This window comes from Papaver somniferum, chromosome 9, assembly GCF_003573695.1.
Source record: "Papaver somniferum cultivar HN1 chromosome 9, ASM357369v1, whole genome shotgun sequence".
Taxonomy (NCBI): domain Eukaryota; kingdom Viridiplantae; phylum Streptophyta; class Magnoliopsida; order Ranunculales; family Papaveraceae; genus Papaver; species Papaver somniferum.
This window is the reverse complement of record NC_039366.1, coordinates 40,570,691-40,585,929: the sequence shown is the minus strand read 5'-3', so window position 1 is coordinate 40,585,929 and position 15,239 is coordinate 40,570,691. Positions and strand designations below refer to the sequence as shown.

General features: G+C 35.0%; 1 protein-coding gene across 2 annotated transcripts; it reads right to left on the bottom strand.

Moving 5' to 3' along the window:
• Positions 1–3,396: 3,396 nt before the first annotated feature.
• On the bottom strand, positions 3,397–14,857 carry LOC113308113 (protein REDUCED WALL ACETYLATION 4-like). 2 transcript variants are annotated; one of them, XM_026556597.1, is made up of 16 exons: positions 14,770–14,857; positions 13,903–13,997; positions 8,918–9,028; positions 8,747–8,803; positions 8,588–8,660; positions 7,140–7,298; positions 6,745–6,894; positions 6,398–6,653; positions 6,083–6,204; positions 5,866–5,952; positions 5,685–5,773; positions 5,525–5,587; positions 4,520–4,576; positions 4,270–4,366; positions 4,023–4,185; positions 3,397–3,707 (listed from the first exon to the last, which is right to left on the bottom strand). In XM_026556597.1, exons 1-16 carry the CDS (start codon positions 14,800–14,802, stop codon positions 3,664–3,666), a joined length of 1,656 nt encoding a protein of 551 aa, XP_026412382.1. In that variant the 5' UTR covers positions 14,803–14,857; the 3' UTR covers positions 3,397–3,663. The 2 variants fall into 2 exon arrangements, with proteins under 2 accessions (XP_026412382.1, XP_026412383.1); XM_026556598.1 differs by having other exon boundaries at positions 8,918–9,022.
• Between the last annotated feature and the right edge of the window lie 382 nt (positions 14,858–15,239).

Below are 15,239 nucleotides of genomic sequence, written 5' to 3'. Positions count from 1 at the left end.
TTTTTGAAGGTGAAACTTCAAGGAAGATCCTGGGTACTAGAGTTCCCATTGATTCTAAAGATAGACTGGTATGGAGGCTTACTAGGAATGGAAATTTCACAGTAAGATCGGCTTATCATGAACTGGTGCAATTGAAAACGGGAAATCAACAACCAAGTAATATGGATGGGAAGTTGTGGAAGAACCTATGGAGTCTGAAAACAATGCCTAAGAGCAAGCATTTTTTGTGGAAATGTGTATCTGATTCAGTTCCTTCTAGTGAAAGGTTGGCAAGGAACTTTGGAGGGGAAATCTCAACATGTGCCATGTGCAGCCAGTGTTATGAAACAACAGATCACATCCTTATGCATTGTCATTTTACAAGATCAGTGCTCATCTCCATCCCTGGAAGTAACAGATCCACGAAAAATTTTAACGACGTCCAATCTTGGATTTCAAGCTGGTTTGCAGAAACTACTTTGGATGCCTTCACAAATGATAATTGGATTATCCAGATTTCAGTGACACTTTGGAAAATCTGGAGGGAAAGGTGTAAATGTGTCTTTGATAACATTAAACCGAATCCAGTTAGTACAATAAGGAGGATACAGGTTCTGCAACATCAAATATCTCAATGCAGGAAGTCAAACTCACCCAAAAATGATATTCAGCCTACAAAAAATATCAACTGGATACCTCCTGAAAACTCTTTTCTTTCTATTTGTTGTGATGCATCTTTTAAATTACGGTTTAAGGAAAGCGACATTGGTCTAATTGTTAGAAATTTTGCAGGTGCACATCCATCCTCCAGATGCATCTACAAGAATGGACATCTAGATCCATAGGAAGCTGAATGTGATGATGTTCTAGAAGCAGTTCGATGGGATGTAACTTTGGGAATACAAAATCTGAAAGTGGAAACAAACTCAAAGAATGTAGCAGCTGCTATTAATAGAGCAATCACCAGCGTATCGTGGCAAAATCAGAGAATAATAGAAGACATAAAAAAGTATATGAATAATCTTAATAGCTGGATATGTCAGCATATAGATAGATAATGTAATAATCCTGCAGATTCATTAGCTAAACACGCCAGGAAATTTAAAATTTCAAAATTATGGCAATCATCATGCCCATTCTCCGTTCATATATTTCCAACCCACCAAGCAGTCGACTATGACAAGGAGAATAATGCCAATCCATAGCCAGTGGGAATACCTATCCCAACTAAAAGATTCTCACAATCTCAGCCAGAACTCCACAGAAATTAAGAAGTCATGATTAACGAGAAACAATTGATTGAGAAGAAGAACCGGAGAAGATAAAGATGTTTGATAGTGGTGGTGGTGATGCACGAGAAGATGAATTATATGTAGTTGTGCTGATTCGATGGAATAAGAGCATTGTTGCAGCAACCCTAGCTTATGTATTGTCGTGGCATCTCTATTTGTTCAGTTTCGACTGAAATTGAGGTGAAGAGAGGCGATAAACTAGTAATACTAATTGTGAGGATAGATAAGTAATTGCATCGTGAAAAATTGACCAGGTCAGCCAGATCAATCATGTGGGCCTTCACGGAATTGATAACGACAGTAGCGTTTTATAAATTCCGAAGAAGAAAATGGTGGCACTTTATCAAACCAGAAAACCAAAGTGTGGTATTTTGTTAAAATTCCCACCTTAGAAACAAGCTCAACTCACTTGGGCTTTTAATAGAGGTGCAAAAACTTACTTGGGACTTGAATAGAGGTGCAAAATTCTGGTTTTTCTTTGACAAAATTAGGGACAGACCCAAAAATAATAATATTTTCATTGTCAGGCCCACAATTAATTTTAAGTACCGTGATACCCATAATTATTTTTATGACACCAATAATTTTAAGAAATTATTAAAAATATCTGCATGACTAATTATGCATCCGCATGACGGGTTATGCATCAGGGGTATAATTGGCAACAGAACTTGAATATAACATATCTAAAAATCCGCGCCTTGGAATTTTATAAATTTTATATCGTTGGAAATCTTTTTAAGAGAGCTGCGCAAAGAGTACAAACAACAACATCAAATTTTTGTTTTTCACCAAAATATCGGAAGTGATCTTCATTTTAGGCAAATTTTCGAAAACTGACTACATAACCATTATGCAGCCACCAAAAACTATGCATAACACATTATGCAGACGCATAACAAATTATGCAACCATTTTCTCGACTGCATAACAAATTATGCATCTATAACAAGTTATATAACCATTGTTTTGGTTGATTTTAGTGCGTACATAAAAAAATGATGCCTAATGCAGTATGCATCCATATTTACGGATGCATATCAGGTTATGCATCTATTTTCTCGATGCATAAAAGATTGTGCAACAATTTTCTCGATGCATAATGTATTATGCAGTCATATTTTCGGATGTACAATCATTTTCACGACTGGATAACATGTTATGCAGATATTATCTTGTCATGCACCTTATTTTTTGTTGGTTTCAATACTAAGAAAAAGTAATTGCATAACGTGTTATGCAACCGTTTTTTGGACTGCATAACAAGTTATGCAACAAATTTTGTAGATGGATAACAGGTTATGCAACCGTTTTCATAGCTGCATAACATATTATTCAATCATTATGACCAAACACCAACACCAATATGGCCAATCATAAACAATCTCGATATCGTTGAATAGCCTGATCATACCGGAGAGTGCTTCTTCGACTCGAACTAGGGAGAAGTATGTCAGGTAAAAGATGGACACATTATCATCATTGGGAAGCTTTCCATAAAATTTGGAATCCATATGTAACTTCTTAAACGCCCAATATCATCCATATGTAACTTCTAAGACCCTAATTTTAAAAACCAAGACGAAACAAATTTCAGTCTCTACTCGATGAACAAAGCGAACCAGCGAGAGGGAAAGAGAAAAGAAGAAGAAAAAAAGAAGAAGAGTACGATGAATATTAGAAACTCACAATAAAACCTAATTTCAAGAATTTTGGGTCCGAGAATAATATTTCCCTTAAAAATGGGTGCACGCCTTCAGATTTCTGTCCGTGGGTTTCTCAGTGAAAAAATCTGGAAGAATGAGTCTCACTGTAGTTTTCACTTTTTCTTTTATCGGGCCTGGAATATATCATAGTGTGGATTTTGGGGCACACCCTTGCTCTACATTGGCTCTGCCTCTCCGTCCCTACTAATTGACTCTAGGGACCGCCATCGTTTTGCCGTCGCTAATAGTAACACTAATCTTCAGGGACAATTTTATAAAATCGGCCGTCCCAAGAACCCTATGCTTTTGTAGTGTTTGCAAATTTTGGCGTCTCCTTGGAAATTTATCAAGTGTGAAATTTTGTTAAAACTTGACTGCACATGAAAAAAATCATGAGATTCGAAATGAAAGATTATGCATAAATAAGAAATTATCAATGAATATTAATAACATCTTTTTACAGGTATTGGAAAAGGCTTATCGCGTTTGTGTTTTTGCAAATTTTACATCATAATAATAAGAGCTCTTCTTCTCTCTTCACTTTTCCTTCTTCCTTGCTTGTATTTTATTAGTCTCACAACATGCAATACTTTTTATTCTCAGCTCTGTTCTATTTATGACATCTTCTTACCACCTCCAAAGTGATATCATGAAGTGTAAAGCTAGCCGCTCGAGCTATCAACTAGCTATAATCTGCTATCTTCATATTTTTCATCTTGTCTCATCATCCCTGTTGTTTTGATGGTGACACAAAGATAAGTCAGCACTAATATATGATATGTTGCTTCAGTATAGAGCAAACAAAATAATTGAGATGAAGTTAATGATCTGTTCAAATTTCTAACCTAAAATAAAGCACTAGATGATTTGTATATGCATGCTTCAATATGGGTAGCAATTTTCGGGCGAAACATCTCTAACTGCTAAGTCTGCTTTATATCTAAATTGATCCTCATGGTCGATCTCTAGATTCATAGCGGGATTCACAACTCTTTAGGGTCTCATGATAAAGGTAGGATAGAGTCAGGTGCATTAACAAACTTACCATAAGCAGTGGGGGATAACTTGCAAATAGCGATTGATAGAGTGTACAAGGAAATTGAGATCGCTCCAGCTGCGACAATGTTGTGCATTAAGCGTTTGTCGTCTCCGCTAGGAATGAAAGCCGTCTTCAAGGTATTTGTTAACTGGAACAGCCTATATGAAATCTGGGAACAAGCAAATAGAAGACAGATCGATCAATATAATGCAGCAATATATCTACTTATTTGGAGACTCTCTTGGGTGTATACCGCAACGAATATGGCAGTCGTAAGCATGAAATTGAGCATCGGATAGTCCGGAATTAAAGACAGCACTAGTTTAGGCTCTCCATCTAGGATGCCAGTCCTGCAAGTGTGCAAGAAGAGTTTATTACTAGAAGAAAAGTTGCCAATGAAAAGAAGGCATGTCAGTTCAAGATTCTAAAGTACCCACACGCCGACTCCAATACACCAACCATTCCAAGGTGTATCGGGAAATAATTGATCAGATTGAGATTACCTCTGCCAAATATGAAACTGCGAGATATAGGTCTCTAATGTAATTTTACCCAGCCATCTGATGAAAAGAAAAAGCCATAACTTTAGAGATTTTATGTTAGCCAAAGACAGAAGACCGTATGAGGGCAGAGTTATGAATGCCCAAATGACTGAATCCGTAATACAAAACAAGATGGTGCTGTCATTGCCTAGACAAGCTGAGACCGATATATTTCTCATATTTCTTCTTGCTGAAGAATCCGAAAGGCCAACAGAAAAAGGTAAATATGAGTGATCGCTAATATCCTATTAATTTCCGTAATAAATGCCAATCAGATTTCAGTTTATTCCTCTGGTGGATAAGTGGTGCTGGCACAAAAAGATGTTTAATCATATTAAAAAATATTCCCTCCGTCTGAGGAAAAGTGGGTCTTGAGTTTTGCATTTTTGCCTAGTGGGTCTTTGATTTTTTTTTTTTGGGACGAATGCAGTATATTGCTATTAATTGGTAATCATATCAGTGGACATTAATGGTGGCCGTGGTTGTGGGAGTAGATGTGAGTGTTGGTGATTGTTGGAAGAGGCGGTGTTGTTGATGGATGATTAGAAGTAGTGGTAAAAGTAGTGGCAGTGGTGGTTCTGGATGGTTGCTTTGGTGGTGGTGATGCTCGGTATTAGGGAGTAATATTTGTCAATGTACTATTGGGGAAAATGTGGTTAACACCGTACTTATATTTGTCACAGTGTAATGTAATGATTTTGATATGCAGGTGTCACTGTAGTACAATGATAAAGTCATTGGTGATGGTAATAGTGATCTGATATCGAAACTCGCCAGTACCAAATTCTTTACCGATCCAAAAAAAAGAATCCGGATACCATACCATAAAAAAAAAAGCATAACAATTAAGGATGCACATCATCAATTTATACAGTAACAACAAAAGAATCTCACATGTAAAACTTGGCACAAATATAACATATTATCGAACCTGTACCAGTTCAGCATTATCAACAAACCACTTACGCAAAAAGGGTCAAGGAGTAGCACCGAAAGTACTGAGTAACATTTCGTAGACAAATATAAACACTGATTCAAAAAAACCAAAAAGGGAGAAATGAAATTAGCTACAAGAAATCTGTATATATCAAGTGGATGAAAATCTACTCAAAGTATAACTGCTTACGTTATTGGAATCCATGATGTATAAGGATGGTACTTCTGGTATGTAATACTATCCAGCTTGTATATATACTCGAACCACAGATATCCAACCTGAAATTTTGCATAGGGATTTATATCCGGTACCGAAATTTATGGGATGGAGTCTTGTAGAACGAGATATATGATAGAGTTTAGCACATTACTGTCAGGGAAACAGATGCCGCAGCCAATTTAATAGATATTCTACGTTTGAATTCTGCCTCCTCCAGCTTTTCCATCCACTTCTCTACCTAATACAACAATGGAAGTATAAAACTAACTCAGTCAATTACGAAATGCTACAAAGCACGAAATGCCAGAAGATATATAATTTGCCATCTCAAAAACAGAGATGCATATGTACTATGTATATCATCTTACTGTTGGGTGATAGTAAGCATAAATCATTCCAATAATCCATATATAACGATCAAGCCCCGTGCGCACATGCCATTCTTTCAATGAGCGGGTTCCTTCTGGTCCCAGGAAGGTTACTGAGCAACCTGCAGATTTATCTTGGTTCAGCAATAATCCGATAATGGCTTAAAAAAAAAAAAAAAAAAAGAAGCAATAATCCGATAATCCGTTTGAAAAAGGGGAGGTTTTTTTATTTTCCATTTTCTTTCTTTTTTAATTCTAATATCATATTGGTAATTAATTTGTTACTGAAAAGTAGAGCTTGCCCATGCGACTCACCAAGAAGAAACATAAATGGGCTCCATACGAGTTCAAATACTCCAGGGACTTCCCAGACCAGAATAATAATCAAGAAGCAGGAAGCCATCTTCAGCGCTATCACTGATCCAATCTCATTGTATTTGTTCAGGATACGGAGGGCACCGTAGACCATAAGAGTAAAAAAGGTGTGCATTGGGCATATGTAGTAAAACATGTAATCATTGTTAAGGACAATGCAGACAAACGCCGCTAAGAAATTAAGCCTCCACATCATCTGCGCATGAATATGTATACGAAGAACACTTGGTCAGGAACAAATGTATTACTTACGCAAGCATGATATTTAAGCACGCGCAATTAATTACCTGGGCGAATCTAGCTATGCTGAAGTCTTTCCGGACATAGTAATAAGAAAAGTTACCAAACCCAGTCATCCACACATATCCAGCGATAAAAACGCGGATTCCATTATAAATTTCCAATGCACCAAAGTAATGATACATCACAAACATTACCTGGAAAAAAAAGATTAAAAACAGTAAGTTCGCGTACCATGCAACAAGAACCAATACCGATCATATCTTTGATTATAAGATATATTGGCGAATCATGTATGGATGTCATAGATGAGATTTTCTAAACAAAGCGTGAAGTATGGCTTAAGATTGGATTATCTCTATCTGCTAGTAAATTGAAAATGCTTAAAACTTTCTGTAGAATAAACTTCAGCTATGAGCAAATCACTTTATAAAGAACCAACCTGCATCCACCCTTTCCATTCTTCAGTTTGATGCCTGTTTAAATAGAGTATAGATTTCCCTGTGATTGGTGATTTATCTTGGTGGATCTTAAAAGAAGTGATCGCGGCAACCATGATGAGAAGGAAATAAAGAAACAGGAAAATATCCCGACTGTAACTCTGCAGGATAAATATTCAAGGAAAATCAACATAGTCAGGGTAACGAATGAGTACATGACTGAAGAAATATATGTTTTTTACTCATAAACCGCCACCAATGCATGCAACGGCGTAGCAGACTGATGAACCTGCTATCTGGTGGAAAATCAAGTTCAAGCAATATTTAAAACTGATCCATATTTTATACTAGTGCTGAGAAGTATTGGGCATTTAATATCTTACCAACCGTCAACAGTGCTTGAATAGAATCTATAATACTTCTTAAAGGTGAATCTCTTTGCTGACAGGGCAGATCCAAAATGAATTTCATGTTTTCTATCAAATTCGGCCGCCATGGGCAAGCTCAGTTGTAATATTTGCGAAGATATTATACCAAGAGATACATCGATTTTCAAGAGATGTATCTTTTCAAAGTTACTATTTTTCAAGCCAAAATCCGTTGATTTTGGGTGAAGACTTGTGTTTTCAATACTAATGTTTTTCAAGCAAACTGTTTAAGAGAAAACCGTGTAATAGAAGCATTCCTCATTTCACTCTCTTTTAATTCCCTCGGATTCTCATATGAGATTGAATCCAAAGTAGCATTTATTTCTGCCATCTTTAGTTTTTCCAACGTATTTCTTATACATCTCCTCCCTCACTAAAGAATCTCAAAGTTCTTTGTTGCGTATTACCGCTGCTTACGTAAAGTTCATCTTTGATTCTTGCAATCAGATTATGAAGCTGTCGAATATAATGCTTATGTATGTTCTGAGTAAGTCTTGTTTAGAAGTTTGAAAGTCAGTTTGTCTAGTTGTTAGTGTGTCTTTACTTAGTTATATTTCTACTTCAAATCTTTTGAGTTATCTTAGTTTTTGGAAATTAAGGGGTTGGTTGTGTCTAATGATGCAAGCAAGGTTAATTTTTGTGGATTACTTTGTAAACATGAAAATACGAAGTCTTTAGTAAGTCATTACATTCCTACCGCACAACCAAAATGTTAAATGACTCAATTCCATCATATTCCCATTCCAAGCATCAAATTGCCAAGATCTTTCTTCAGCATATATAATGCTGAACCTAAGATATGTCCACTAGCCATACAAAAAGAAATCTGTGCTAGAATTTTTGTTTCTTTTTTCATGTTTGCCTTTACATGCGAAAAGACACCACTATTTATTATTTAATTGACGATTCCATAGGCCTTTCGCCATTTCAAGCTCGTATATATACATACATACGTATATTATATATATATATTTTACATACAAGGTAGATTTTAGATACTAAAGGGATGAAATTAATGGTACCTTTATTGAGTATCCGAAGGTATCTGTGCGATCACATATGTACATGTATACCAGATACAAGCCAAATTCAGATCCGAAAATCGCAGTAGTAATCAGAAAAACAATCATACTGATTAAGATGCATCGCAAGTTTAAGAAAAATTAAGGGGATTCACTCACATGGCTCTTAATGTTAATCGATTTTCAACAAAGAATGACGAATCCATCAGAAAAAATCTGACAAAGTTCCAAAAACAAATATCAAATGTGCATGCATACGTCACTCTATCTAAAATCATGAAAACAACAACAGCATAAAGTTTAAGAAACCAGATGCATCTTTATATGTACCTGAGAAGCTGAGATGCCACACTTGGACTGTCTAGATTTATAGTAGATAACGGGAGATTCGGATCTTCTAATAAAGCAGCTCTGCCATCGTTGATGTCAGAAATCCTGCCACTACAGAAAATTCCGTCATCGGGCGGGAAAAAACATAACCCATTGAAGTCAAATGGATAAGTAGATTAAATATGCTGGCTGTCTCTCTACTCACACACCAGCAGTGTGCATGTGTGTTGCAACTTGCACGGCCGTAATGTTAGGCCAATTCCTATGGGATGAACAAACTTAGAGTTTGTTCATTTTGATCCCACTATGGGATGAACAAACCAAGAAAATGGATGTTCAAATGAACAGATCTGTTCATTTGAACATCGAGTCACACCATCAGACGCGCGTCTGTTGCAAGGACGTGCGACATCCATACTAACGTGCGAGCCAAGAACAATTGCGGGCGTCATTAGCACAATCTCTGGCGTCACTAGCATGAACGCCCACTACAAATTCAGGTTTTTTACTAATATTTTTCTCACTTTATCCTATTTTATCTCACTTTTATCTTATTTTATCTCACTCCATCCTATTTTATCTCACAAAAATATTATATTTGATATTTCAACTTTATCTTACAAAGCATTTTATATTAAAAAAAACTACTAATGGGGCACTAGAAAACCAAATCTGTTCATTTTACCCTGCTTTACCATAATGGAGAAACCCGTTTGACCATCCACGTGGCTGAACAAAATTTTGAGTTTGAACATTACCATATGAACTGCTCTTATTTTTCTGACTTACCTTCCACGTGATTTGGAGGTGCATGTCCCATGATGTGTTATATATCCCGACAAAATTGGTTTTTTTAAGACGGATTTTGAACACCATTTAATTAAGCAATATATAAGTATAGGATTTTATAGTTTCTCTTTTATGTATGTTTAATTTTAAGTTATTGTGTAAAAAGATCGTATGTTTAGTGTTTTATTAATGTCTGGGGTGATGAATATGCAGTTGATACACCAGAGCGGTAGATTAAAGACCATTAACTGACTTTTTATTTTTTAGAAAACCCTACCATCACTTGACTGATGTTGAGTGTTTGAATATCCAATAATTATATGTTTATTTATTATTTATTTATTTTAGAAAACTAAGTATATCCAAAGTATCTGGACCAACATAAAAGTAATAAATTCGGTTTCATTTTAGCATATAAAAGGAAAATCAAAGAAAGTCGAGTAAGGTCAAACATTTAACTCGTATAATTGATCCCATGAGTACCAAGAAACGATCTAGTATTTCATCTACTTTTCTAGTGCGGTTGCAAGTGCACATGTTGACATTTTATGTAAATTTGGGTGTTTGAAGTCTTTAAAAGAAAATAAAAAATGTATGAGTTAATAAGCATATAAGTTTTAAAATGAAAGTAAATCGATAAATATAAAATAAAAAAAAAGACTAAAAGAAAACAAAAAAGTAAATTTAGATCTAAATTTAGAGACAAAAATGGGTTGGATCAGTTTAACCTGTTATGTTTTTAATAAGGGGTTAGCTACTATGTCTTTTAACTATTTCATAAGGATATTATGGTAAATAAATAGACCGTCAGAATCAAGTTACGACCCTAGTACATCATATGCATAACTATCTAGATCCTAAGTAGACGCTAAGATCCTTAATTTGTGGGGAAACAGATGCAAAAAAAATTGAAAGAGACATAAATATGTTAAAAAAAAAATATATGATATTGGTGAGGTAGGATACATACAGAGTCTTATGCACACAATATTTTACAAGGTTTGTTCTAAATATTTTTTTTTATAAAACTCAAATAATAATGGAATTGAATTTAACAATTTGATGACATGATCCTCTTATTAAACTGTACATTCTTATTAAAAATGATCACAATTAATATGAGATAACAAATCTCACCGTTTATTAATTTTAATTTTAGTTTTAACCGCTAATTTTCAAAGTCGTAGAAGACGGTGTTATAAGTCTTAAATTTTGCTCGTTTTTGTACGAATATATAATTTTATAAAAGAATAGCATCAAAATATTAGTTTCAAATTTGTTGGTGTTCAAGTTTTATAGAAAAATAGATACAAAGCTTATGCCCCGTAGAAAATTCAAAGGGCTTTCTAAATATACAGAATTTGAAAAAAAAATAAATTATGTATGGTTAATAAGTATAAGTTTTTAAATGCTACTCTTTATTTTTATAAAAATGAGTATATCGTCAATGACTGGAATACCCAATTTCTAAGTTGTTTTCTTATTAGGTCCTTGTATATAGAACAGATTAGTCTGACATCCCTCGTTGATTTACAAACTTATATTTTCTTTTGCACTATGTTATCTCTAAGCCGACGACTAACTTTTTACTGCACCAAAATTTATTACTCGTTCGTCTCAAATAATAGGCTGGTTTCATGTAATTAATTGATTTGCATCTTTATTTGGACATGAAACTAGTATATTATTATTTTCAGGGTCATTTTATCTTGTATACCTGCATACAAGATAAGAGTGATTAAAATATTAATATTATACATTGATTTTATGATATTTTATTGGAGCCGGTGAAATCAGTTTAAAAGAAATCAAAAGATCATATTTCCATTACTACCCCTAAGGGTTTATAGCAAAATGGAGTTGGCATCTTTTATTGCTACGGGACTCCAGATCTCTAATCATTAATAAATCACGACCCCACATCCACTTTGATCAGGGACTAATCCGACTGCCGAATTTTAGTTTCAACAAAGAGCCCTAAGAGCAACTGCAGTGGTGCGAGTATAACCAAAGACCAAAGAGGAAAAAAAAGACCAAATTTTGGGTTTAATCTGGTGTGTGACCCTACGGTGGAAAAACTAAATTCGGTCAGACGGACATTATACCAACGCCTGGTGTGGGGCGTAGAATATACCAACGCCTGGTGTGGGAGGAGTATACGTTCGCCCGATGTAGAAAAAAAAAATAAAAAAAAAAAGAAAAAAAGTGGGGCGGAGGTATTATGCCCGCCCCATGCATTTGAAGTTTGTAAAGAGTGGGGCGGAGGTATTAAGCCCGCCCCACACAAAAGATTAAAAAAAAAAAGACGGGCGTGCATTATACGTTCGCCTGGTGTGGGGCGTAGACTATACGTCCGCCTGGGATGGGACGTGGACTATACGTCCGCCTGGTTATGGGGCGTGGACTATATAAATGCCCGACTATATTTGGGTTTGGTCTTGGTCGTAGACCAAATTTGGTCTGGATTTTAGTTTTTAATCAAATTTTGATCGATGGTCCGTCCCACTATGTCTATCAACTGGACACTATATTTGGGTTTAGTCGTCCATCGTGGACGCTCTAAATATGTAAGCCACTAATCCGCCCGTACATATATATATTCTAATTGACTTTTAAGTTTTAAGTGCGTTCTTTTTTCAGAGTTATTTTCCTCATCCAAATCTAAAGTACCGCAAACTGAGGAAAATCTGTATATAATTTTCCAACGGATAGTCCAGAGGTTTGATGACAGTGATAGTCAGAAAAAAATGATTGTATGATGAAGTTGGTTTTGATTTTTAGAGTAAGTTGGGAAAATTAAATTGGGTAAGCTCGCTTGTAATTGGGACGGAATAAAACAAAACAAAAAAAAAAGTAGTAAAGAAGAGAGAAAGAGGAACTGAGGAAGATTTTATCAAAACCGAGTTCCATAGGAAACTGTTTCCGTGTGATAGTTAATGCTGCAAACACAAGGGTATTAAAGGAATAAGCATTTTATAATTATAACCTGTTTATCCTATCGAAAATTTTGTAAACCCAATGAAAAAGTTGACAAATCATTAGAGAGAATAGACAGCTCATTAATTCTTATCTTGTATAATTAATGCTTCTCTTGTATACAAGATAAGAAGACTTATTCTAAAACGGAGAAAGTAATTGATTTGCAGCACTCGTGGTGACTTCAAAGAAATAGGTGAGGTTTTACGTCGCAATACGCTCCAACTGAATATAATACCGTCTAAGGGGAAGCCAAGGGTGGTTCAGCCCTCCCCTAAAAGTTTAATTATTGACGGACTCTAGGAGGCCTCTATACGGTGATTGGTGAAATTGATGCATTTTTGATAATTTTATTTTGCTTTTCTTTTTATAACGGAGAGCTCTTAATTGTTACGTTCTTCAAAAAATTTAGAATATTTTGATAAATGCTACAGAGAATTTTGAGATTGAAATTTTAATAAGAAAAAAGGAAAGTCATAAAACTTGAATTTTAATTTTTCAATTCATTTTACGTTGTTTTTTTTTTCAATTTTTGTCTCAAATGGTTAATGATCATTATAATTTATGTGTTGACAGAAATTTAGAGAAATTGGATCCATAATCGAAGATTTATGAGTTTGAAATTTAACCCAGAAGGACGAATCACGCCCATGGGTCAAATTGCTGGAGAAGAAAAAACGCTTCATGGATCATTTAGGAACAGATATAAACATTCCTAATTAGCGACTTCTGTAAGCGTTACTAATTATCAGGAACGTGTGTAAGTCGTATTAAAAGTTTTTTCAGTATTGTGGCTAATATTTTTCAGGTACCGTTGCTAATGTATTTTACCATATTTTTCTGTTTAAGATTTTGCTTAAACCAGCCGATGGTTTTCTTTTTCCAGAAAACATTGACAAATAAAAAGGTGACGGTATAGAGCATGAAAAAAGCAAAAAAAAAAAAAGATAGAAAAACAAAAAAACGAATATCGCTTGCACTGTAAAAACGTTTCAGTTAGCCGGCTCCACTGCCACAGCAGTTATCTAGTCCGTTAAGAGTCCTTTATAATTTCGATTGTTTTTAAGAAAACATCATTATCAGCCCCACTTAATTTATTTATTTTTAAGGATAACCCTGCCTCTGTGGAGTTTCAGCAGGAACTCGTGTATTGTTGTTCATCAGATTAAGGAAAAAGTGGTGTCTCCAGCGTTAAAGGTTAAAGAGAACAGATAAATTACATTTCTGAAGAAAGTTTTGAATTCTTCCTGTACTCCGACCATTCAGCATATAGCGTTGCGGCAAATAACGGGATTATTCCAAGTAAAATTGATACCTGCAACCATTTAAGTCGAATCGGGGCTGGTTAAAAAATCTCATAGGATATCAGAACGCATAAAAGGAACACTTACACAAACAAATAGAACGTGAATGGATATCAATATGTCATATATTCAGCTTCTAAATCATCATAAATAAATCTCAATGAAACGTTAACACCAACAGAGGTTTACTTTATACTGATTTGATTAGACGTAACGTAAGTCTCGTAATATACTCTGGTTAGTTTGAAAATCAAAGCAGACACAACCTACAGAAGACTGGATATACTTGTAATCTGATTTCAAAGAGCCTCCTGAACCGCTGAACTGCACATCTACTGGATAACCAACCTAGCCTTAGAAATATACTTTAAGGAATCACAAACTGATCATTTCAACCAAAACAGTCTAGAAACTCACATTGAAGTAGAAGAACCAAAAACAACAGAGAAAATTCATATCCAAACTACATACCTTACGCACTACTATATACCCTCACCTGTTTTCACTTACAAGAGTTAAATGATCAATCAGCTTTAGATATAATTCGAACTTTTAATAAACACATCAAACACCATCTTACTTTTTGACTACCACAGTACCAAAATGTCAAATATAAACCTATTATCTTAATGATTCACATCCACTACATCTGTCGCCAAATCTTAATTATCAATCAGCTTAACATTTTAACAATGTTGGACATTGTTACAATATTATAGCCATGAAGTTGCTTACTACATCTATAAAATAATTCCCAACATCTGAATTTTCGGATTTTAGTACCTGGCCAGGAGTAATTGGTGCAGAAATCTCCATTTTGTTGGAGATAACTTTTGTTTCTGCTTCTCTCTTTCTAGAAACAAATATTCTTTTCAAGTATTTGTTGGAATTTATGGAGCCAAGTGTACAGATATTCTCCCTCCTATATGATGAGGCAGGCCTTAAAATTGAAATCGACATTTAACGAATTTGACAAAGATCTCCCGCACCCACCCCCACCCCACCACACACACGTTTTAAATCGGGCAGACAAAGAATTCGTAAATTATTTCGGACTCATATTCATAAATTTAGAACTAGTTGTGCATTGCATGCATGTAAATTATTTGGGACTCATATTCATAAATTTAAAAGTAGTTGTGGATTGCATTCATCTATAAAGAAGTAGCCCCTCTTTCATTCAACCTACGTACATGCGATACAATTATATCAGACAAATCAGATGTGTCTGTTTTTATCTACTTGTATCAGTA

What these genes read in the sequence shown, in the direction of transcription:
- LOC113308113 (XM_026556597.1), bottom strand. Translation starts at nt 14,802, where the DNA reads ATGGAGATTTCTGCACCAATTACTCCTGGCCAG. An exon ending in CCCATTTATGTTTCTTCTTG is followed by an intron (nt 6,205 to 6,397) that starts GTGAGTCGCATG and finishes ATAAATCTGCAG; the next exon opens with GTTGCTCAGTAACCTTCCTG. An exon ending in CGGCATCTGTTTCCCTGACA is followed by an intron (nt 5,774 to 5,865) that starts GTAATGTGCTAA and finishes GCAAAATTTCAG; the next exon opens with GTTGGATATCTGTGGTTCGA.